Below are 22,451 nucleotides of genomic sequence, written 5' to 3' on the forward strand. Positions count from 1 at the left end.
TCCAATGTAAAGTATAGGAAAAACGCAAACCGCTCTGAAAAACGGCAGTTCAGAGCGGTTTTGCAGGCGTTTTTGTTACAGAAGCTGTTCAGTAACAGCTTTACTGTAACAATATATGAAATCTACTACACCAAAAACGCTTTACAAAACCGCAAAATGCTAGGTGAAATGCTACAGAAAAATAAGAAAAAGCGTTTCAAAATCTGCTAGCATTTTGCGGATCTGCTAGCAGTCTTTGGTGTGCTCCAGGCCTCCTGGAGCGCCACGGGGAGGATTCCCAATGCCCCCTTTTTATACAACTGGGGGGACCGCAGGTTCCCAGGCTCTCTCACTGCCTGGAAACCACAGCGGCACCCCGGAGGGGGAGGCTGGGTGGCGTGGACAACCCCCCCCCCCCCCCCCAAGTGTGCCCAGCGCCGGGGAGAGCCGTCTGCACCCACCTCCCAATATTAAAAACAGGCACTTACCTTAACGTCCATTGCGTTCTGCTACATGCGCATTAATTTGGGGGCACCACATGAGAAAGGAGAGAAGCATGGGTCACCCCGAGCTTTAGAGCTCAGGGCTGGCTCACATACAGCACTCCAGAGGGGAGGGGGGGGGGGGGGGGTTGGGGGGAGGAGGACAGGCGCACTCACTCCAGGGTTCACACCACCGGAGCAAGCCATCCACCACCTGCCTCCAAAGGATACAAACTGCACAAAATGCTTTCCATGAGAAAATTAATGCGCATGTAGCAGAACCCAATGGACGTTAAGGTAAGTGGCTGTTTTTAATATTAGGAGGTGGGTGCGGACGGCTCTCCCCAGCGCTGGCCACGCTTGGGGGGGGGGGGGGGGCGGCTGCGCCACCCAGCCTCCCACTCCGGGGTGCCGCTGTGGTTCCCAGGCAGCGAGAGAGCACTTTGCAGTATTGGTTTTTTGACCCTGCATAGTTTGGCATGCGAAAGCAAATGCATATTTGCATGAGCATTGCCTCATGAATAGCCAATTAGGCCAGATTTGGAAAGCCAGACTTGCTAGGGTTAAACTTGGTGTTTGAGCACGCAAAATTTTTCTCATGGAAAGCATTTTTTGCAGTTGTATCCTTTGGAGGCAGGTGGTGGATGGCTTGCTCTGGTGGTGTGAGCCCTGGAGTGAGTTGTCTGCGCCTGTCCTCCCCCCCACCCCGGAGTGTTGTATGTGAGCCAGCCCTGAGCTCTAAAGCTCGGGGTGACCCATGCTTCACTCCTTTCTCATGTGGTGCCCCCAAGTTAATGCGCATGTTGCAGAACGCAATGGACGTTAAGGTAAGTGCCCGTTTTTAATATTGGGAGGTGGGTGCGGATGGCTCTCCCCGGCGCTGACCACACTTGGGGGGGGGGGGGGTGCAGCTGCGCCACCCAGCCTCCTCCTCCGGGGTGCCGCTGTGGTTCCCAGGCAGTAAGAGAGCCTGGGACCCCGCAGTCCCCCGGTTGTATGGGGGCATTCCGAATCCTCCCCGTGACGCTTCTGGATAGTGCTAATGTAGCATGAACTAATACCCGCAGGGCGATCGCTTTGCGGTATTGGTTTCTGGACCCTGCATAGTTTGGCATGCGAAAGCAAATGCATATTTGCATGAGCATTGCCTCATGAATAGCCAATGAGGCCAGATTTGCAAAGCCAGACTTGCTAGGGTTAAACTTGGTGTTTGAGCACGCATACATTTTCTCATGGAAAGCCTACTTCTTCTTGCTTCAAGGTTGAGGCACGTACTCTATTAGATAGATAGATGCGGCGTATGCTACGACGCGGGTTGGCTAGTAGACAATAAAACATTCAACCTACTCCCAGGATGGCTCCAGTCCTCCATAATTCAGCCTGGTCAAGTTGCACTTCATCGCGCATGCCCGGTCCGGTGCACTCTCCCATCTCTGGGAGCGTCCTATGCCTGCAGGCGCAGAACACTCCCAGTCGTAGGCGTGAGATGGGGAGGAGCACACCCAGGTGGGCGGCGCATGAACGATAATGCGCAACTCAGCCAGGCTTTCGGGCTGAAATACTGGGGACTGGAGACGGCGAGAGACAAGCGGTCTTAAAGGGGCTTTAGGAAGCCCCAGGTATGTATGGATCCTGAGATGCTTCTCGTCTCAGGTACACTTTAAAACAGAAGGTACGCAAAAAGAATATACTTATGTGAGACGTATATCAATAATAATATAAAGTAAAATTACCACATGGCTAGAAGTGACACCACTGCATTCACCTGAGGTGGCTTGTAGTAGAGCACAGGGTCACTTGTTACCTTGGTGACAACAGCAGCATGAGGTAACCAGTCCTCCCACAACCACTGGAATCATACAGCAGACACCAAATATAGAACACCCTCCTTCCCAGGCTCACCTGACAGCCAGGCCGGGTAAACTCAGCGCAGCTCCCCTACTACCTCTCCCCTGTCAACTAGCAGCGGCCACCACCGGCACCCATTACACATGCGCAGAAGGCAGCAATCCTCTGTCAGAGCAGACGCATGCGCAAGACTTGCGACCGCTCACCCATACGCATGCGTTCTGGCGTTTGCGCAAGCGCACTGGCGGGACACCGGCTCAATGAACTTTATTGACTACAAACAAACACGAAGAAGCAGGAAGAGAAAGTCGGTACGGAAGCCGGCAGGAGCCTTAATCCAGTGACAAGGTAGCTTCGCGTTGCTGCTGCTGAGACCTGTCACAGAAGGCATGGAGGATGATGCTCCTGTCATCTACGGGCTGGAGTTTCAGGTGTGTTGCTGGGATTGGCTGTCTGTGGCAGCTTGTGTGCGAGGTGAAGTTGGTTGGTGGGTTTGATCAGGTGTAGGGAAACATCCTGGGAGAACTACAGGTGCCAGCAGTCACTTCCACATATACGGGTAAGAATAGCAGTGTTGTACTACAAGCTGTTTATTGGCATCCTAATTATATTTTTTGAAGAAAACTGTCGAGAGCATCTTCCTTAGGCACAACCTCAGTTTGGAAACTTGCTGTTAGAAATGCATAACAGCATATGTTTTTGCAGACAAATGTCTTAGTCTGTCATAGGAAAGCAGGGTTTACTATAAGACACTGTAGGCACATGCCTACACGCGCCTGATGATGGAAAGGTTGGCTCACTTCCCTCCCCAAGTGCCCCCCTCAGAGTCTCAAGTGGAGTGTAAATGAGAGGTTACCCACCCAGGACTTGGTATTCCACTGACCAGACCTCCCTTCAGTCGGGAGCAACTCAAGCTGCCTAATACTTGGTGTCACCTCTAGCTACGTATTATTGACAGTACTTCTGGCTGCCTAATACTAAGGGCACCTGTAGCTACCTATGGTAAGGGAAGTAAGGGAGAAGTGACAGCTGGGTCAGTTTGGCTGGGGTTTGAAGGTTCGTGGAGGGTAAAGTCTAGGGTGCCAGGACATCTGTACCTATAGGCTCCTGTGATGTAAATCCAGGCCTGTAGGAAAGGCAAGTCTCTAATGTTGTACTTAATCCTAATCTCCCTCTTTGCTTGTCACTGTTGATGCTCTTTTGTTTCTGTCTCTGGTGGATATGGTATGAGAACTGCATAAGCAGAGTATTAACAACAATAAAACATGTGTAAAGGACTTTTCTTCCTGAGGACTCAAAACGCATGAGCTTGTCTCAGATCAGTACATAGTGATGTGTACAGGGAAATAGTTATGTGATCATATATGACAGACTAAACAGGTGGCTTTTCAGTTTAGATTTAAATGTGTGCAGGGTTTAAGCTGTCTTGATTAAATTTGCCAAGGCATTCCAAAGCTTAGGGGCAACATGGCAGAAAGCTCTGGCTCCAAAGGTTTTTTGTTGGACTCAGGGGTTGGTCAAGCAATATGTTAGCATATCAGCTAACCATTACAATTACTCTGCTATTTTGTGATGCCATGGTGACTTCAGAGCCATTCCCCTTTGTTACTTAAAGGGATACTTAAGTCAAGGGAGAAAAATGAGTTTAACTCACCTGGGGCTTTCCTCAGCCCCCTGCAGCCGAACGGTGCCCTCGCAGCCCCGCTCTGATGCTCCTGGACCCGCCGGCGGCGACTTCCGGTTCCGCCGTCACCGGCCGACAGGCATGGGAACGCGAGTGATTCTCCGCGTTCCCAGCCATAATATCTTCTTTGCTCCAGTAACTACTTCTCCCAAGGGGTGGAGAATCGGCACCACAGCTTTCTGCATCCTTCACTAACTCCAAAACCTGACCTTTTGAAACAGATGCTGGAAGTCATCTACTTGGAAGTGCCCTGCTCCCAGACTATTTTTTTAATAAATTCAGATAGTGACCTCCTCTAAGTGTTATGAGGTTTAGCGGAAAGAAGTCAAGGCCTTTACAAAAGCTAGATGGATTTCGCCTGATGGGTATCGGGACCCGATCCCTCGGGCGACATCACTGGGCCAAGTGTACAGATGCATAGTTAGCTTACAGGCTAACTACATGTTCTTTTGCAATGCTGGCGGGCCAACTGAGCCGCGTAGATGTGACGCCATGTGTGCGGGGTGAGCGAAGAAGAAACGTTCAGCCGTCATCCGTCTGGATGATATGCCTTGCGGATTGCTAGCTGGGCAGCGGTCAGGGACTGCTGTACAAAAACCGGATTATGTGCAGAGGTCGTTATCGCCCGCCTCAGCCGACTTTAATCTAGCATGTGTATGGGCCTTCAGACAATTGTCTCTTGGTAAACATGAGCAGAGAAAAAGGAAAGTCTGCAGACAGACCGTAGAACAATAGATACTCCATCACCTGACTCCAGCAAGCTAAAATCAACACAGATACAATGTGCAGATCACAGCCAGCAAACCGTGCAGGAATGGAATACATTTAGCAAAATCATATGACATACATCACACCCGAGCCCTCATCCCATTTACCTGTTCCTGGCAATCGTCCCTGATGCAGCTCGACCCTATTCCCAAATTACTTCTTACTGATGCATATTAACCCCCTACCTGTAGCAATTACTGCTACCCCTTACCTTACTTTATTCCCAAACATATTTTGTTCCTATCCCTAAGTGAAAGCCCTAAGCTATACTCACCTTTCAATATGTGTGGCTTGTATGTCCAATGCCAAGTTCTCCTTCCTGTAGCTGAAACATTTCTGTGACTAGAATCTGCCAAAGACATTTCTCCCAAGCAGAGCATCATTAGCTTATAACAAAGTGCCAATTCATCCTGCTTCCTTGGTTGGTCCTCTTTCAGCTCTGTGTAAACAAATGTAATGTGTCGCAGCACAGTCATTACGTGCAGTGGGACTTTTCTCCTCCATTGTGATCCTGTTTTTCCAAAGAACACAACCCAACTCCACTATGTGGAAGTAGCAATACTGTTCTCAGATTGCTGTTTGCTGCACTTTTGCTTTGCGTGGCTTCTTTTATCCCTGGTTCCCAGTGTGGCGTGTGCGCACAGGAAGTGATGTCATCATACACCGCACAGTAATATGCCTGGTTGTTCCAGTACCTCTGCCCTGCGCTCTGCAACAATCTGCAGGTGGGGGAGTGAGGTGCATGGGAGCAGAGAATGAGCCATGGAGGGCACCATTTGTGAGGAGTGCTCCAGGGGACTCTTAATGTAGGACCAGAGATGGCCAATGGAATGCTAAGAATTCCGGCTTGCATGCAATTGAATGAAGCTTGGAAATGGGAAAATCAAAATCTACTTGTTGTGCATTTGATTGGCCCAATTCTAAAGTCCATATCATTTGCATGCAAGACAGAACGGTTTACATCTTTTTCATCTTTTTGACCATCTCTGACCATGAGAGAAACATGGCTACATAGGCCCTTATTCAATTGACACTTTTTTTTCCTTTGAAATAACTTCAACACTTTGCAATTGAAAAGGTATCGAAAACTACTGTCAAGATTATTCTAGTGTTTTCTTTCTTGCTGGGGGCCTAAAAAGCATTTTATTTTTTAGGCCTCTTTTACACTATTATTATTTATTTATTTATTTATTGTATTTATAAAGCGCCAACATATTACGCAGCGCTGGACATTAGTTTAGGTTACAGACAATATTTAGGGGTGACATACAGCAATAAGACAATACAGGAATACAAGAAAACCAGATCACACAGCACAGTATGAGTACCAGGTAATGCTTAGTCAGTCACTGGATGGAGCATGGAGATTAGGCAAGTTAGGTTCACTCAGATGCATAGCATGGGTGCACAGTAATGGAGGTGCATGATCAAGTAGGACACACAAGGAGGAGGACCCTGCCCAAAGGCTTACAATCTAGAGGGAGAGGTAGGGACACGAAAGGTAGGGGACCAGAGTTCAGCTGTTGGTTTTGAGCACTTGTGAGGGGTGGTAGGCCAGAGTGAAAAGGTGAGTTTTGAGGGCTTTCTATACCAGCCTTTCTCAACCTTTGTTCCCTGGAGGAACCGTGCTAATGAGTTTTGGAACTCAAGGAATCCCTGCAAGTAATTTTTTGATTTCGAGGAACCCCTGCATTTTTTTTTGCGGGAAGAATGGTCTAAAAGTAGGTGAGGCTGCTTATTTCACTACCCCCTACTACAGTGCCACCGTTTTACCGTCTCCTTGTCCTAGAATTTTTTTTATTAATGTGCTCATTAATATTCTGACCACCAATTAAGTGCTTCTTTTAACATTACCCCCTATTATAATGTACTCTATTATACCCCCCCCCCCCAACCACGATGGAGAAAAATGCCAAGGAACCCCTGCAGAGTACTCAAGGAACCCTAATTGAGACAGCCTGCACTATACACTGAAAAACTGATGCGTTTTAAAGGCCTTCTAATGTGAGAATGATTAAAAAATTTTACTCACGTGGGGCTTCTTTCAGCCCCTCGCAGCCATCTCATTCCCACGCCGCAGCTCCAGTCTTCCGCGTTCTCCCGCTGGCCACCCGTAAAGATTGCGACCTTGCTGGCGGGTCGCTTTATCTGCACCTGCATTCTTGCCTGCACGCCCAAGTCATGTAACGCATAGTGTGCCTGCCCAGTAGTTGTGTGCTGGCGCAGTACGCGCCAGATGACGTGGATGTGCGAGCAAGAATGCAGGCGAAGAACAGCCGACTCGCCGGTGGGGTCACTATTTTTACTGGCGGCCAGCAAGACAACGCGGAGGACCGGAGCTGCTGCGAGAGACTGAGACCGCTGCGAGGGGCTGGAAGAAGCCTCAGATGAGTAAAATCTGTTTAATCATTCTCACATTGGAAGTCATTTAACTTAGCAGTACATTGTGAAAAAGCAACTGATCTAGTGTGAAAAGGACCCTAAGGAGTAAAAATAGTCAGTTATGGGCCATAGTGTAGATTTTTTTTTTTTGTTTTTTTTTTTATTTTATTTTATTTTATTTTATTGCAAAGGACACCTGAACTGAGAGGGGGATATAGAGGCTGACAATTTATTTCCTGAGCCAAAGCTCAGGTACAAAACCAGATTCTTACCTTGAGAGAGAGAAGCCTCTGGATCCTATTTAGGCTTCCCTCGCTACTCCATTATCCCCTTGCTGAGCGTGGCCCCCCCCCAAAAGAATTACGTCAAGGCATTGTCACTAATCGCATTGGGGGCCGCGCAGCTCCACTTCCTGGATCATGGCCATGCAATAGCCGACTGAGCCCACGCAAGCATGCGCAGTAAGCCAGAGCCGTGGGCTCCGTTCTACTGCGCATGAGTGGGTGGGTTTGTGCTGCTACAGTGCGGCCATGGTGCAAGAAGTGGAGCTCTGTAATGGGGGGCTTCAGACAAGCAAGGGAAGCCTCAGTAGGATCCTGAGGCTTCCCGCTCTTCAGGGTAAGTATCTTATTTTGAACCCCAGTGGAAGCTCGAGTTCACTTTAAAGAGACTCTGTAACAAAAAAAAGTCCCCTGGGGGGTACTCACCTCGGGAGGGGGAAGCCTTAGGGTCCCAATGAGGCTTCCCCCTCCCCTGTAGCTGCAGCCAATCCAGCGCTGGCTCCCCCAAAGTGTCCCGCAATCCTGGCTTGACAAGCCTGACAAGGCTTTATATATTTACCTTCCCTGGCTCCAGCGGGGGTGCTGTTGCAGCTCTCAGCACGGAGATAGGCGGAAATAGCCAATCTCTGTCGGGTCCGCTCTACTATGCAGGCGCAGGAGATTTGCGCCTGTGCAGTAGTGCAGACAGACGGCTTTTTCCACCTATCTCCAAGCGGAGAGCCGATACTGCGCTGGAGCCGGGAAGGTAAATATTTACATACCCGCTGTTCAGAGGGGCACAACGAGATCGCCGTGGGACACAGGAGGACGGGGGAAGCATCGATAGGATCCGGAGGCTTCCCCCACCCGAGGTGAGTATCCCCCAGGGGAACCTTTTTTAGTTACAGATTTTCTCTAAAACAATGCAGATTGCCCGGCTGTCCTGCTGAACCTATTTTATGAATACTTTAATGCATAGACCCTAAACAAGCATGCAGATCAGGTGCTCTGAATGACGTCTGACTGGATTAGCCACATGCTTGTTTCAGGTGTGTGATTCAGACACTACTACTGCTAAAAGCTACATACACACTCTTGAATAAACTTGGCCATGCCGGACCATAAAGACTGCCTCGGCCAAGAATCGCGACTCCATCATATGTACAGCGGCTGCCTGACATCTGCTAAAGGTCCGGTATGCTGGATATTTAGTGGTCCATGGTACCCAATGCATTATTTTCCTGTCTCCCAAGGCCTGTGGGAATCCACCCTGTCATGTGCCGCTCGTTAGACCCCCCCCTCTTCTATAGCAACATATGCGTCACTAGCTTTGAGGCTAGTGACACATCTGTTTAGCGTCAGCACAGCACTGTCGCCCAAGGGATCGTACACTGATCTCTTCCGGTCGATCCTCCCTTAAGCCTGTACAGAGCTACAGAGATCAGCAGGATGCCAGGCAACTGGTATAGTTTAAAGGAAATACATATGGCACCAGCCATATCCCTCTCAGTTCAGGTGTTCTTTTTTTATCTATGTTCTGTCTTATTAGTATTACCCATACAATTAATTATCTCATAGGTTTATTTTCAGGTCAGGCTTGCTTTGAACTACATTAGGCATATTACTGTGGACTTAGGAGCTCTCCGTGAAATAAAAGCACTTCTAGGTCCATTTTTATGTGCTGCTTTTCCATGTAAACTGATCTGTTTTCCACTCGTTTCAGCAGCTTGAAGGTGTCCTTTTCCTCTCCTGCTTTGCACAGTTGTGGTTATTGATTCCCTTCAGCTTGTTTAGTGACATCATGTGGTGACTAACGTCCATGGAAAATGTTCAGCTACTCTGGCGAGGCATATTAAAAGCCTTAGTAGCATTTTCCATAGTAAAATGATTCTAATCAATATTGCAGTTTTGGCAAGCTGTATCACACGCTGGCTTGTTATTTCTCTCTGGGACTCCAACAGAAAGATCCCTCTGTGAGAGTATACATTTCTGAGCAAATGGTGCTAGCGTAACCAGGACAATTATGCTGTCACACTCCCACAATGGCTGCTGTAAAATACACAAATGACTGAAAAAAATCAGCTAGAAACGACAGGATTACTGTATTATTATTAGTATGTAGTATTTATATAGCGCCAACATCTTCCCGAGCGCTGTACGGAGTATATTGTCTTGTCACTTACCTGTCCCTCAGAGGGGCTCACAGTCTAATTCCTACCATAGTCATATGTCTAAATCGTGTGGTGTATGTATCTTAGTCTAGGGCCAATTTAGGGGAAGCCAATTAACTTATCTGTATGTTTTTGGGGTGTGGGAGGAAACGAGTGCCCTGAGGAAACCCCAGCAGACATGAGGAGAACATACTAAGTCCATTAAGATAGTATCCTGGCTGTTATATGAATCGGGGACCCAGCGCTGCAAGGCGAGAGCGATAACCACTGCACCACTGTGCTGCCTGCTTTGTCTGTGAAGCAAACTACTTTGTGATAATGTTGCTGTTATGGTGCCCACGCATTTGGCAATAAAAACTACTATATTCTAGTGGATTTGATGGCTTTTTTGAATTGACTAGGAATCAAAAGATCGAATGGCCATTTGTATTGGATTCTGTGTGCAGTCAGATCGTTTTTTGAAGGAGAAATAAATGAAATTGATGGCAATGTTGCGATCACTTTAAAGTGCGTGCGTGTGTGTGTGTGTGCTGCGTGTGTGTGTGTGCTGCGTGTGTGTGTGCTGCGTGTGTGTGTGCTGCGTGTGTGTGTGCTGCGTGTGTGGGTATGCGTGTGTGTGTATGCGTGTGTGTATGCGTGTGTGTGTGTTTTCTCGTTTGTTGGCAATTCAGTTGCTTTGGATAACTATAAAAAAAATATGAAATAAATCAAAACCCTGGGCCTGTTCAGACTGTCAGCATATGAAGGACGCATATAAAATCAAAGAAACGCAAGTTGAAAAACGCATGCGTTTTTCTTGCGTTCGAATGCGTTTTCTATTGCATTTTGCACACACACGTGACCCACGGGGAAAAAAAAGAATTATGGGAACCGCAGAGGGAAACGTACGCTAAAAACGCAATAGTACGCGTTTTTGATACGCGTCCATAGACTTTCATTGCGTCCGTTTCTATGCGTGACGCACAGAACTGCATGCAGCAATGCGGATGGGAAACATATGCGCCTCATACGCATACATGTGAACTAGCCCATTCAAAAGCATTAGGAGCCGTTTCTATGCGTTTTTGGTACCTGTACGCGTTCCCTGAAAACGGCTAGGAACGTGCATAGTCTGAACAGGCCCTTAGGGCCTGTTTCCACTACACGCAGATTGGATGCAGAAAAACTGACTCTAATGAATGCCTATGGGAAAATCTGCATCAGAAAAATTGTGTTTAGTGGAAACAGGCCCATAGGCATTCATTGGAGTCATTTTTTCTGCATCCAATCTGCATGTAGTGGCAACAGGTCCTAAAAATTGCCTCCCTCTGGCTGGGAGCACACATAACATGTCATATGTCATTTTATGTCATGTTTTATGTTAATGTTGTGTGTGTTTTTTGGTGCAATTGCGTTTAGCGTTTTTTCCGCATATTTTTTTTAAGCATTTTAATGTGTTTGTGGTTTGCATATACGAAACGCGTATGCTTTTTGTATGCCTGTTTCGTGCGTTTTTCTTTTGCAAATCATTAGGAAGACAACTGGAAGCGGAAATGCATCATAAAACAAATTAAGAAAATTAATGAAAAATGCATACTATTGCATTTCCATTTACTTTCATTATGTGAGTTTTTGATGCATCTATGAATATTATGCAACAAAACCAGCGTTTTTAAAAACACAGGTTTGAAAACGCATAGAAAACACATGTGCGTTTTTATATGTGTTTTTTCCTGCGGCCCATAGACTTGGATTAGCTACAAAAACGCAGCATTTTCCACAACGCTAGTGTTTCTGCTATGTGTGCACCTGGCCTCTGGAGATGGTCAATGAAATGCTAATCATTTTTCAGTGTTCTCCCCAGAAATTTTTTCCAGCTGGGTGGCATGAAAAAGTAGCCGGGTGGGGCAATATGAGAGAATGCAGTGCCGGTGCTTCTGTGCACAACTCCTACAGCGTAGGAGGAGGTGAGCCGATGACAGCCGGGTGCTCATCAAAAATAGCCGAGTGGAGCACCCAGCTAAAAGAGCCTGGGGAGAACACTGATTTTTAAATTGAAGCAAATGTTATGTTAATTGTATACAAATGTACAATATATACAAGATAATTAGCCATGTTGGATAAGTTCCTGGTCCTTGAGCATTTGGGGCAGGCAGCACTACTCTTCTCTCCCTGTAGGAAGCCTACTTGTAAACAGCACAATGCCTTATAGAAAGCCAATTGCCAACACTTCAGTTCTCAAATACAGACTTTTATTACTGATAAGTAGCAACTTGATAAAGGTTTCTAGAGGTGCCTTATTATAGATATAAAAATTCCAAGAATGGAAGCGTGGGTCAGAGGCATTTTTACCTCTAATGAAGACGCAAGCTGTAATCACTGTGAGCAGAAAATATGTGACTTTACTGACTACTACGTGTTTCACTAGTATTTTGTTGTCTTCTTCAGGTGGGAAAGTTTTGTCTCTGCTGAAAATGAGCATGAGTGTCATGTAGATAGGTAATGATGTAAATAAAACTTTTACAGAAAAACAGGCCATTGTAGAGATTGAGTTGCCGAGGCTGCAGGCAGAAGGTGAGCAGCAGTGGAGAGGGAAACGTGTGCAGGGCTGTGAAGTTGGAGTCGAGGAGTCGGGGCAATTTTGGGCACCCCGAGTCGGAGTTGGAGTCGGAGTCGTGGTTTCAGAAACTGAGGAGTCGGGAGTCGGAGTCGCATGATTTTTGTACAAAATCCACAGCCCTGTTAAGTATTAGACTAAGGAGTCAGAGTCGAGAAGTCGGAGTCTGAGCAATTTTGGGTACCCGGAGTTGGAGTCGGAGTCGTGGTTTCAGAAACTGAGGAGTTGGAGTCGGAAGATTTTTGTACCGACTCCACAGCCCTGCGTGTGAGCTATAGAAATGCTAGAACTGTCACAGCGCTATTGACATGAATAGAGGCAAATAGCACACACGTTTCTTCATACATTGCCAGCCAATGCACTGCAGAGATAACAGCCAGCCGAGTGCTGTTAAAACAGCGCAGGAGATTTGGGTGCAGCCGGCGCCACCATAGGCCATAATAGGAATGACGGCTATAGTGGTGCTCAATGAGTAGATCGGGCGCTGTCAAAAGACTGAGCTCAAATTACTTTTAAAACATTAACAATTGACCGCCATCAATAACTGGAGGTCGAATTACATCATTCCTTACCATCCACAGCGACCTGGAGGGGGAATAGTAAGTCACGCCCCCGGGGCTTGAGCAGGGTAAGCCGTATAGCAGCTTTCCCTTGTGCCCAAATCTCCCAGCTGCATATTCATAGGTATGCCAGCCTGTTCTCAAGCCTCCCCATGCAGGCTGGTATGACCCAGATATTGCATAGCCCAGGGGTTCTCAAACTGGGTGCCGCTGCACCCTGGTATGCCACGAGCATCTCCCAGGGGTGCCTAGAAAGTCGTCCCCATCCTTTGTGCATTGCCATCAGATAATGCAACTGCACATTCATATACAATGTGACCACTTGGAAGGGGAATGCTGCTTAAAGAGAAACCGTAACCAAGAATTATACTTCATCCCAATCAGTAGCTGATTCCCCCTTTCCCATGAGAAATCTACTCCTTTTCACAAACGGGTCATGGGAGGGGCTTTGTATGGCTGATATTGTGGTGAAACCCCTCCCACAGGAAACTGTGAGGACCAAGGTCCTGGCAGTTTCCTGTCTGTGAACCTCATTGCATTGTGGTAAATAGCGTTTTCCAACTGCCAAAAAAGCAAGCATCTACTTCCAGTGACATCACCTGCCAGCAGTAAAAATGTCACCTTGTGATAAATGTCAGAATGCAAATCAGGCAGAGTAAAGTTTTTACAATGGGCAAACACTGACTAAATAATTTATACATAATTATTGTAAAAATGAAACACTTTTTCATTACTTTATTTTCACTGGAGTTCCTCTTTAAGGGGAGTCACTGACTACTTGAAGGGGGGAGGGTGGCCTAATAAGCATCGCTAGCTACTTTTTTTTTGGAGGGGGGGGGGGGGGGGGGCGCTGACTGATAAGTCATAGCAGCATTACAGCATTTTGGTAACTGAAAATATTTCAAAACGGTCAAGTTTTGACATAAGGTATTGCACTAACCCCAAGGTAAAGTGCACCTTAAATACAGGAAGCAATGCCAGTTCACTTCTTCCGACCAAGGTCAACTACAGAGGAGAGTGTACACGGTTCAAGTGCCAAGGCATATACTTATCTTGTGCTGTTGATCCATTGTGGAGTGGAAGTCTCTGGCAGCTGTCATTCTGGTTTAGTACTTATATCACCACCTACCAAATGTATGCACCCCTGTGCTCCTGAAATGAAATTAATTTGATATGTTGTTAAACTGTTCGCGTTACACGGTTTTTACCCCTTGAGACATTGCAGGAAGAAGGAGGCGAAAGGTTGTTGTGCATTTGTGCGACGTCCCCTGTGCCCCCCCCCCCCCCCCCCCCAGTGACCTTGATCTTCCAGATGGTGTGCCTTAACTAGTATAAGGATTTTTGGAAGTCTTGTATCCTGGGCTTTTCCTGGTCCCTTTTACCACTGAATGCGAGACGTACAACCTTATAACGTGGGTTGTCAGCAGTTGGTAAGCTCCCTCTAATCCTTTGGGTGACGGTCTGCCACTTGGATATAAGAATTGAATGACCACTTTGGTGAAATACGATTGATTGTGAAACAGTGGATTCACTTATGATCTGCGCTGACTTTTTAATAGTTTGTGTGTGGACTTTTGGACATTGTCTTTTCTCAGCAGCGATCGAACTATTGATCTCCTTGGCAATTATTATCTGTCTTAATCAAGTTATATTAACAGTAGTCCTGCTTTTCTTCACATTAGATCAGCGCCCAGAGGTATAATATACTTCCAAGTGGCTAAAGAAAAATTCTACTTTTGAACAAGATAAAAGTATGGTAATTGGCTCTGCAATGATTTTAGATACTGTATTTTAGATACTGTATTTCAGATTCTTATTTCAGATTCTTACACTTGAAGGGGATGGCACATTGGATGGAGATATATGTTATATAATTCTGTACACAAAAGTACCAATAAAGTGGGGCAGGTTGGTCAAAATCATTCCAGGAGAAATTCAAGCAACGCTGATGTCAAAGGTGAAGCAGAATGTTCGATAGACCATTCAAAATCCTGAATCCTTTCCGTTGAGCAGGCTTTGATACATCTGCCCAAGTGTTATTTTCCATTGAATAGGGAACCTGAACTGAGAGGAGGCTGCCATATTCATTTCCTTTTAAACAATACCAGTTGCCTGGCAGTCCTGGTGATCTGCCTGACTGCAATAGTGTCTGATCTGCATGCTTGTTCGGGTTCTATAGCTAAAAGTATTCAGAATTTCCTGGGAAGCTTAGAAATTCATAGCTAGCTGTAAAGACATTCAAATTTTATTAAGGCTAGATATAAGCCCGCCCGTTTGCAAACAGGCGGTAGGGCTCGGCCGCGATCCTCGTCACCCCCTTCTTCCACCCCCCCCCCCCCCCCCAACGTGTACCCCATTCAAGTGGCCGCTGCCTGAAGCACACCAGCTTGCAGGGACGGGAATCATTATATAGGATATATACTATATATATCTCTGCATCTCTGCACAGTTGAATTCTCTTTGCCTCTGCCTGTTGCTAAGTATCTGAGTGTTCTTCTGTTCTTCTTACAGATGTAATTCTGCTGGAGCATACTGGCATTGATGATACAGGCTTGACTGTCAGTCTATAAAACATAAAGTTCTTACCTATGAAACTATATGATCAGTGCCATGTTGGTATTGAAGATGGCTAGTTTCTTGCCCAAAAAGGAATTACCTTCAGCACTGCTCCCTCCAGCAGTATCCCCTCAGCCTTCCCGCGCATGAACACCCCCTCCTCTATTTTCTGTTGGAGCACCACAGAGCTCAGTCTTTGGCCCTTTCCTTTCTTCATCTATGTTCTTGCCCTTGGCCAGCCGATTAACTCTTTTGGCTTCAAATATCGTTTCTCCATATTTTGTGCACTAGCTGATCTTTCTGTTGCCAAGTGTATTATTGCCACTCTACAGATCAGTTTCTAGAATACATCTTAAATACGGAGTGCAGTTTGGTGGCCATGCTGTAATAAGAATATTGCAGCTTTGGAAGGAGTCCATCATTGGTTGACTGAAGTAATTAAAGGAATGGAAAGGTTAGAGAGACTGGTTTTATTTACTATGAAAAATGTGACTCATAGGTGATTTAATTAAAATGTTTTAAATGTCCATGTCAGTATAAACCTTTTTTTTCCTTTTAAAGCCTAATGTGGATAAAATCAGAAATTATTTCTACTCTTTGACGTACAGTAACTCCTCTGCATTGGCAATGGCTAATATTGACAACAGTACCAATAAGTCTGTTTGCTCAAGTTAATTACTAAATATTGGATTCACCTCCTGTTTTCTTTAAAGGACACCTGAAGTGAGAGGGATATGGAGGCGGCCATATTTATTTCAGTATAAGCAATACTAGTAACCTGGCTATCCTGCAGATCCTCTGCCTCTAATGCTGGGCATACACGGTGCATTTATGCGCCGGAATCGAGCCGCTGGCTCGATGCTGGCGCGTGGATCGATTCCCGCTCATCCCCGAGGGCGCTTCTTATCTGCCGCTCGTTTTTTTCTATTGTCCGCCCGCAGGGATGAAACGCAGAATCGATCCGCCGCAGTGATCGGAGACGTCTGATATTATCAATCGAGCCATCAGCGGCTCAATTCATATTAAAAAAACTTACCGTGTATGCCCAGCATAATACATTTAGCCATAGACCATAAACATTCATGCTGCAGATCTGGTGTTCTGACATTGTCAAATCTAACTGGATTAGCTGCATGCTTGCTTCTGGTGTGACTCAGACAATACTGCAGCCAAATAGATCACCATGATGCCAAGCAACTGGTATTGTTTAAAGCAGCAGGGTTAGCCATACCATGCTAGGAAAAAAAAAACACATAGATAACTACTTGTTCTACTTGTTTAACAGATGTATTGTAATGTCCATATTTTGATTTCAGTAAATCTTGAACAGTAAATAAAGAGAGTTCTGTTTCTGGCAGTTCCCATTTTGGTTCCCTCTGACTGAAGCCTATGCTGATGTCATTTCCTCCCTTTTTTTTCTCCTAAAATCTCTCTGTCATAGCCAGCTTGTTCTGTAACCACGTGAAAGCACAGCAGCATAGATCGTATTTCAGCTTACACTAACCTGCACTCAGCCAATCAAGCAACAGGAATGTGGAAGGGGAAATGACATGCTTCCCCTCTCTCCCTCTCCTCAGCGATGGTGAGAATAGAGCTAGTCTGACTGAGATGTGATTTATTACAGCAGAAACATTTCTGCATGGATTGGAGAGCTTGCACTACAGGGTGAGGTTCCAGGCTGCACAATCAACACAGAGCAGTGGGTAGATGGAATTTGATTTTGTGTCTGACATTCCCTCTTTAAAAGAAAATGAGTATGGCAGCCTCCATATACATTTCACTCCAGTTTTCTTTTAACTAAACTTGTCTCTTAAAGAGACTCCGTAACAAAAATTGCATCCTGTTTTTTATCATCCTACAAGTTCCAAAAGCTATTCTAATGTGTTCTGGCTAACTGCAGCACTTTCTACTAACACAGTCTCTGTAATAAATCAATGTATCTTTCCCCTGTCAGACTTGTCGGCCTGTGTCTGGAAGGCTGCCAAGTTCTTCAGTGTTGTGGTTCTGCTATGAACTCCCCTTTATGCACACTGCCTGTGTGTTATTTAGGATTAGAGCAGCTTCTCTCTTCTCTCTCTTATCTTTTACAAGCTGGATAAATCGTCCTCTGAGCTGGATGGGCTTTCACATACTGAGGAATTACAAACAAGGGCAAAGCTGTTTGCAGGAAGAAAAGAGCAGCCTGAAACTTCAGTGCATGGGGGAAAGAAACACACAAATTATCTCTTGAGATTCAAAAGGAAGGCTGTATACAGCCTGCTTGTGTATGGATGTATTTTCTATGTGTGGACATACTGTACATCAACCTACTTCCTGTTTTGGTGGCCATTTTGTTTGTTTACAAACAAACTTTTAAAAACTGTTTTTAACCACTTTTAATGCGGCGAGGAGCGGCGAAATTGTGACAGAGGGTAATAGGAGATGTCCCCTAACGCACTGGTATGTTTACTTTTGAGCGATTTTAACAATACAGATTCTCTTTGAAGAGAATCTGTACTCTAAAATTCTTACAATAAAAAGCATACCATTATATTCATTATGTTCTCCTGGGCCCCTCTTTGCTGTTTCTGCCATTCCCTGCTGCAATCTTGGCTTGTAATTGCCAGTTTTAGGCAGTGTTTACAAACGAAAAACATGTCTGCTAACCAGCTTGTGATAGGCTGAGAGAAGGTCGGTCTGTGACTCATACAGAGCCTGGAGGGGGCGTGGAGAGGGTGTGTATAACTTCTACCTATCACAGCAGAGCAGCACATTCCTGCCTGAGCCGACAAAGGAAAGAAGATTAGATAATATAACAGAGATAATACAGCCACTGTGCAACTAGGAAAGGCTGCAGTATGATAGACCATATTAGAACAGGTATAGGAACTTATAGGATAGAAGAAATAAGGCTGAACATTTTGTTAGAGTCTCTTTAAAGAGAATCTGACGCCAGTAAATTTCACAAATTAAAGTAAAGTAGTTTTGGCGCCCTGGCATCTGCTACCCGTAAGGTAAAGCACCTTATTTTGACCTGAGGAAGCCGTTTGAGCCGCGAAACGCGTTGTCTGAAAGTGCAATATATCAATAAAATAATCTAATCCTGTATGAAGTGACGTCTCCTTGTATAAGGGAACATCAAATACACTACACGGGCGCCTCCTATCCTTCTTGAAACACGGTTTTGTATTACCCCACCTGTAGGGCGCTTCACGACTATCCAGGAGTGAAGTATTTTTTCCAAAGGAGCAGCGACCTACCCTCTAAAAGGCCGAGTGGGGACGGTACTTCCCTACATGCGATATAAAGTGGTTGCGTGGTTAGCAACCCACACTTGTGAGTATAACTACTACTCTTACTTTTAATCCATTTTTCCAGAAGATAATACACCAAAAGGGCTCCTGGTACCCCTGCGGTTTTTTTCTTTCTCTCCTTCTCTGTACTTGTTACAGCCCCCAAAATGCAACTAGGAAAGGCTGCAGTAAGATAGACCATATTAGAACAGGTATAGGAACTTATAGGATAGAAGAAATAAGGCTGAACATTTTGTTACAGAGTCTCTTTAAAGAGAATCTGACGCCAGTAAAATTACCACTTTCAAGTCCTCTTTAGCATTAACATGAAGGATGATTACCGCATCCCCGTGGCAGAACGATGTATAAACCCGGGGCAAAATTCTACGACTTTCCAAGTCACAGATTTTGCTGTCCGGGGGAGGCAGAGCTGACCGCTGTAGCTCTGCCTCCAGTCCAATCAATCTCTGCCTCTTCCCGCCCGATTTTACCAGATTTTAATGCAAGTCAATGGGAACATTTAAAAGAAGAAAAAAACGCTCAGTGCTGATGGTCAGAAAAGCACTTTTCTCACAAGTTCTCAGTGTGTCTACAGCCTTAAAGAGGAATTGTAGTGAAAATAACATAATGAGTAAAATTACTTATTTTTTACATTAATAATTTATAGATTTAGTCATTGTTTGCCTGATGTAAACTCTTTCCTCTCTCTGATTTACATTCTGAAATGTATCACAAGTGGTGACATCTTTAGTTCTGCCAGGTGATCTGTACAGAATGTTCGTTACTCAAAGTTCTATGCACAGAGGGAGAGAACAGGTTATCTGATGAAGGCGTGGAACGCCGAAACGCGTTATAACGCAGCCAGCACACGGTTTTCTTTGGGGCATCCAGGGTCACTTTCCATCAGACCCTCTCGACTCCGATGGCCACGGCAGTCTGAGGTGCGACCGACAAGGAAGGACTTTTAAGGATTTTACATGGTTGTATTCACCTTACATCTAGTAAGTGAATTTTTATTATGCGCAATTGTTTTAATAAAGCGATGTTACACTAGGAGCGCTCCTCCTTCTCCTATTTTTTGGGAGAGAACAGTTGCTTGGCAGTTGGAAAACAGCTGTCATTTCTCACAATGCAACAAGGTCCACAGACAGCAAACTGTGAGGACCAAGGTCATGACATCACACTGTGGGAGGGGTTTCGCCACAATATCAGCCACACAGACCTCCCCCTCAGCCCCCCATGACCTATTTGAGAAATGGTAAAGATTTCTTGTGGGAAAGGGGTATCAGCTACTGATTGAGATGGCGTTCACTCCTGGGCTTAAGTTCCTCTTAAAGCCAGATATGCAGGGCTGTGGAGTCAGTACGAAAATAACCCAACTCCTCTGTTTATGAAACCACCGACTGGGACTCCAGGTACCCGAAATGCCTCAGACTTTGAGATTACGGTCTTGTGGAAATTATTATATTACTCAATGTCTGCATGTTTTCGTAATTCTTCATTAAAGCGGACTTGAACACAGAATGTCCTCTCTGCTCTAAAAGATATGCAACAGCATAATAATTTTTAAAGAAAAACATTGCTTTGTTACAGCTGATACAAATCCTGCAATAAATCTGCACTGTTTCTACTTCCTGCTGTTTTAATGGAAGCAGACACATTGTTAACATCCTGTGCTTTCAAATCAGCTTATCTGCCTTTGCAGTCATGTGACACAGGGGAGATATCAAATTAAAACTTGTGATTAGACAAAGATAAGGGAAAATTCGACAGGCTAAGCTGCATTTCTCTGTTTTCTTGTGCAAGAGTTCCAGTCCACTTTAAGGTAGACTGACACTCACTTTCTTTTACCACTCACTCACTCACTCACTCACTCACTCACTCAATCATCAGTGATTTACTTTAGGGCCCCTCATACACCTTTGTGCTCTGATACATAAATGGTTGTTGTCTTTTTCACGTCCTTGTACCTCGTTTTTTGCGATTCTGCTGAGCTGGTGTTCCTCGTTTTTTACAGGTGACACGGATCAGACACGTGTTCAGAGCTTTAGTGACCAAACAATTGATTGGTCATGCCTGCAGAGCATGTCCACCTGCTTGACAATCATGTTAAATCACTAAGGTTCCTTCCTGTTGCCTGTGGCATCTACTGCTGGCTCATCGCTCATTCCCCCTCCCCTCTATGTAGGCATTAACTGGATGCCCGGCTGAGCCAAATAATCAAGTTAATATTTCAGACAGGCAGCAGAATCTACCTTTGGGCATTTGGCACATACCTGCGCTTCTATCAGCCCTATAAGGCATATGGCAGGCTCTGGGCCTCTCTTCTGTTCGGATAAGACTTTTTTTGGCCAGAAGAAGCAATTTCTATTTAAAATCATTGTGATACACTTATTTCCTGCCTCTGTTTAGGTGATAGATAGCTTAGAAAACACCATTTTTGCATGTTAACAATTTACATTTTAGCAACATTTATTTTTAAGTATTTGTTTTCTTATGTCCGTATAGTTAGAGAGTATCCAGCAAGCTCATGAGGAACCAGAACTCCTAAGTGTGTAAGGGGCTAAAATGGACCAAAAAGCTTTTTTACTAAAAGGCTATGGAAATCACCCTATAGAGCCACATTAATCCATGCCGTGCACTGATGAAGACCAATAAGTCTGAAACAGTCTGTATGCATATTGGATTATTGTGGCTTTGTAGAGTAAAAAAAGCTGACACATTCCAGCAGATCTGGGGGTGTGGCTAGCTTACAGGGACAACAATGGGTGATTTGCATATATTCAGCAGTGATGCACTGGGAGACATCTCAGAGCTCCCTCCAACCTAAATGATTGCAAATAGTTTCTGTTTTAAGAAAGAGAACTTTTTTTTTGATGTCCTTATATAAATATTCAAAAAGTGGTTGTAAAAGCCAGTATTGGAGCACTCCCCTTAAAGATATTTGATGTGCCTCGGTGAAGCCAGCTGCACCCTGGTTTCTTGTAGTAGAAATGGAATGGACCGGCACCATCAGATGTATTTTGCTCTTTTATTTCTTCAAATCAGCATAGCAGCAAACAAAGCAACGTTTCAGGGCAGCAGCCCCTTCATCAAGCTGAGCTGTCTATGTACATAGACATAGACATGTATATAGACAGCTCAGCTGGTGCCGGTCCATTCCATTTCTATTAGAAAAAAAGTTTAGAGCAAGGTGTGTTAAATGTGAGTATCCATGTGCTATATTCCACTACACTGTGGTTTAGTCAAGGTTTGCAAAATAGAAACAAGATTACTTGCTTTTTTAAAAAAGAATAAGCGCTCTTTCACACCCAGGGCGTTTTTTGTCCTTTTTTTTTTAAGTGCCGGCAATTTTGAAAATCGCGCTAAAAAGCATGTGCAATGATTCCCTGTGAGAGTGTTCACATCTGAGCGGTTTGTTTCTGATCCGCTCAGCAAAGCGCTGCCTGTACCATTTTCTGAGTGGTTTTGCTCAATGGAAGGTTTAGGGAAATTGCAAAGCGCTTGAAAAAGCGCTTTGTACAGCGATTTCCCCAGTGCTTTTAAGCATAACTACATTGTATTTATTATTTTTCAGGTCAAAGGGTTCATTTCCTGACTTGCATCAGTAAGTGAAAAAACAAATCACTCTGCAAGAGCGCTTTATAGAAAATCACAGCCCGCAGCTAAGCGCCGGGAGGAGAAAAAAAACACGCGAAAAAACGAAAAGTACCGACTGTAAGACACAGCTACATAGGATAAAGGGATTTACAGTGCATTTCACTCTGGGGTAGATGGCTTTTGTATTGTGTACAAATGTGTCTTCTATTTTACAGTTCTTTATCATAGTGGCCCTTTATGTCCAGCGCCAGCCACACTCCTAAATAAACTATTTGATGGCTTAGTAAGCAGAG

At 45.1% G+C, this 22,451-nt stretch overlaps 2 protein-coding genes across 4 annotated transcripts in view; one reads left to right on the plus strand and one right to left on the minus strand.

Moving 5' to 3' along the window:
- Positions 1 to 2,507, minus strand: part of TRAPPC12 (trafficking protein particle complex subunit 12) — a 232,474-nt gene extending 229,967 nt beyond the window's left edge. The window contains exon 1 of one of the 3 annotated variants that reach the window (XM_068280348.1): positions 2,364 to 2,507. Coding sequence is in view for 1 of the 3 variants with exons in the window: in XM_068280347.1 (XP_068136448.1) it covers positions 2,195 to 2,199 (5 nt within the window). In the remaining 2 variants the exon portion in view is untranslated. The other 2 variants (XM_068280349.1, XM_068280347.1) reach the window with 2 other exon arrangements.
- A 36-nt stretch (positions 2,508 to 2,543) lies between these two features.
- EIPR1 (EARP complex and GARP complex interacting protein 1) overlaps positions 2,544 to 22,451 on the plus strand; it is a 316,345-nt gene continuing 296,437 nt past the window's right edge. Inside the window, exon 1 of the mRNA XM_068280351.1 lies at positions 2,544 to 2,740. Coding sequence (XP_068136452.1) covers positions 2,699 to 2,740 — 42 coding nt within the window. The 5' untranslated portion in view covers positions 2,544 to 2,698. The remainder of the gene's footprint in view (positions 2,741 to 22,451) is intronic.

This window comes from Hyperolius riggenbachi, chromosome 4 (assembly GCF_040937935.1).
Source record: "Hyperolius riggenbachi isolate aHypRig1 chromosome 4, aHypRig1.pri, whole genome shotgun sequence".
Classification (NCBI taxonomy): Eukaryota; Metazoa; Chordata; class Amphibia; order Anura; family Hyperoliidae; genus Hyperolius; species Hyperolius riggenbachi.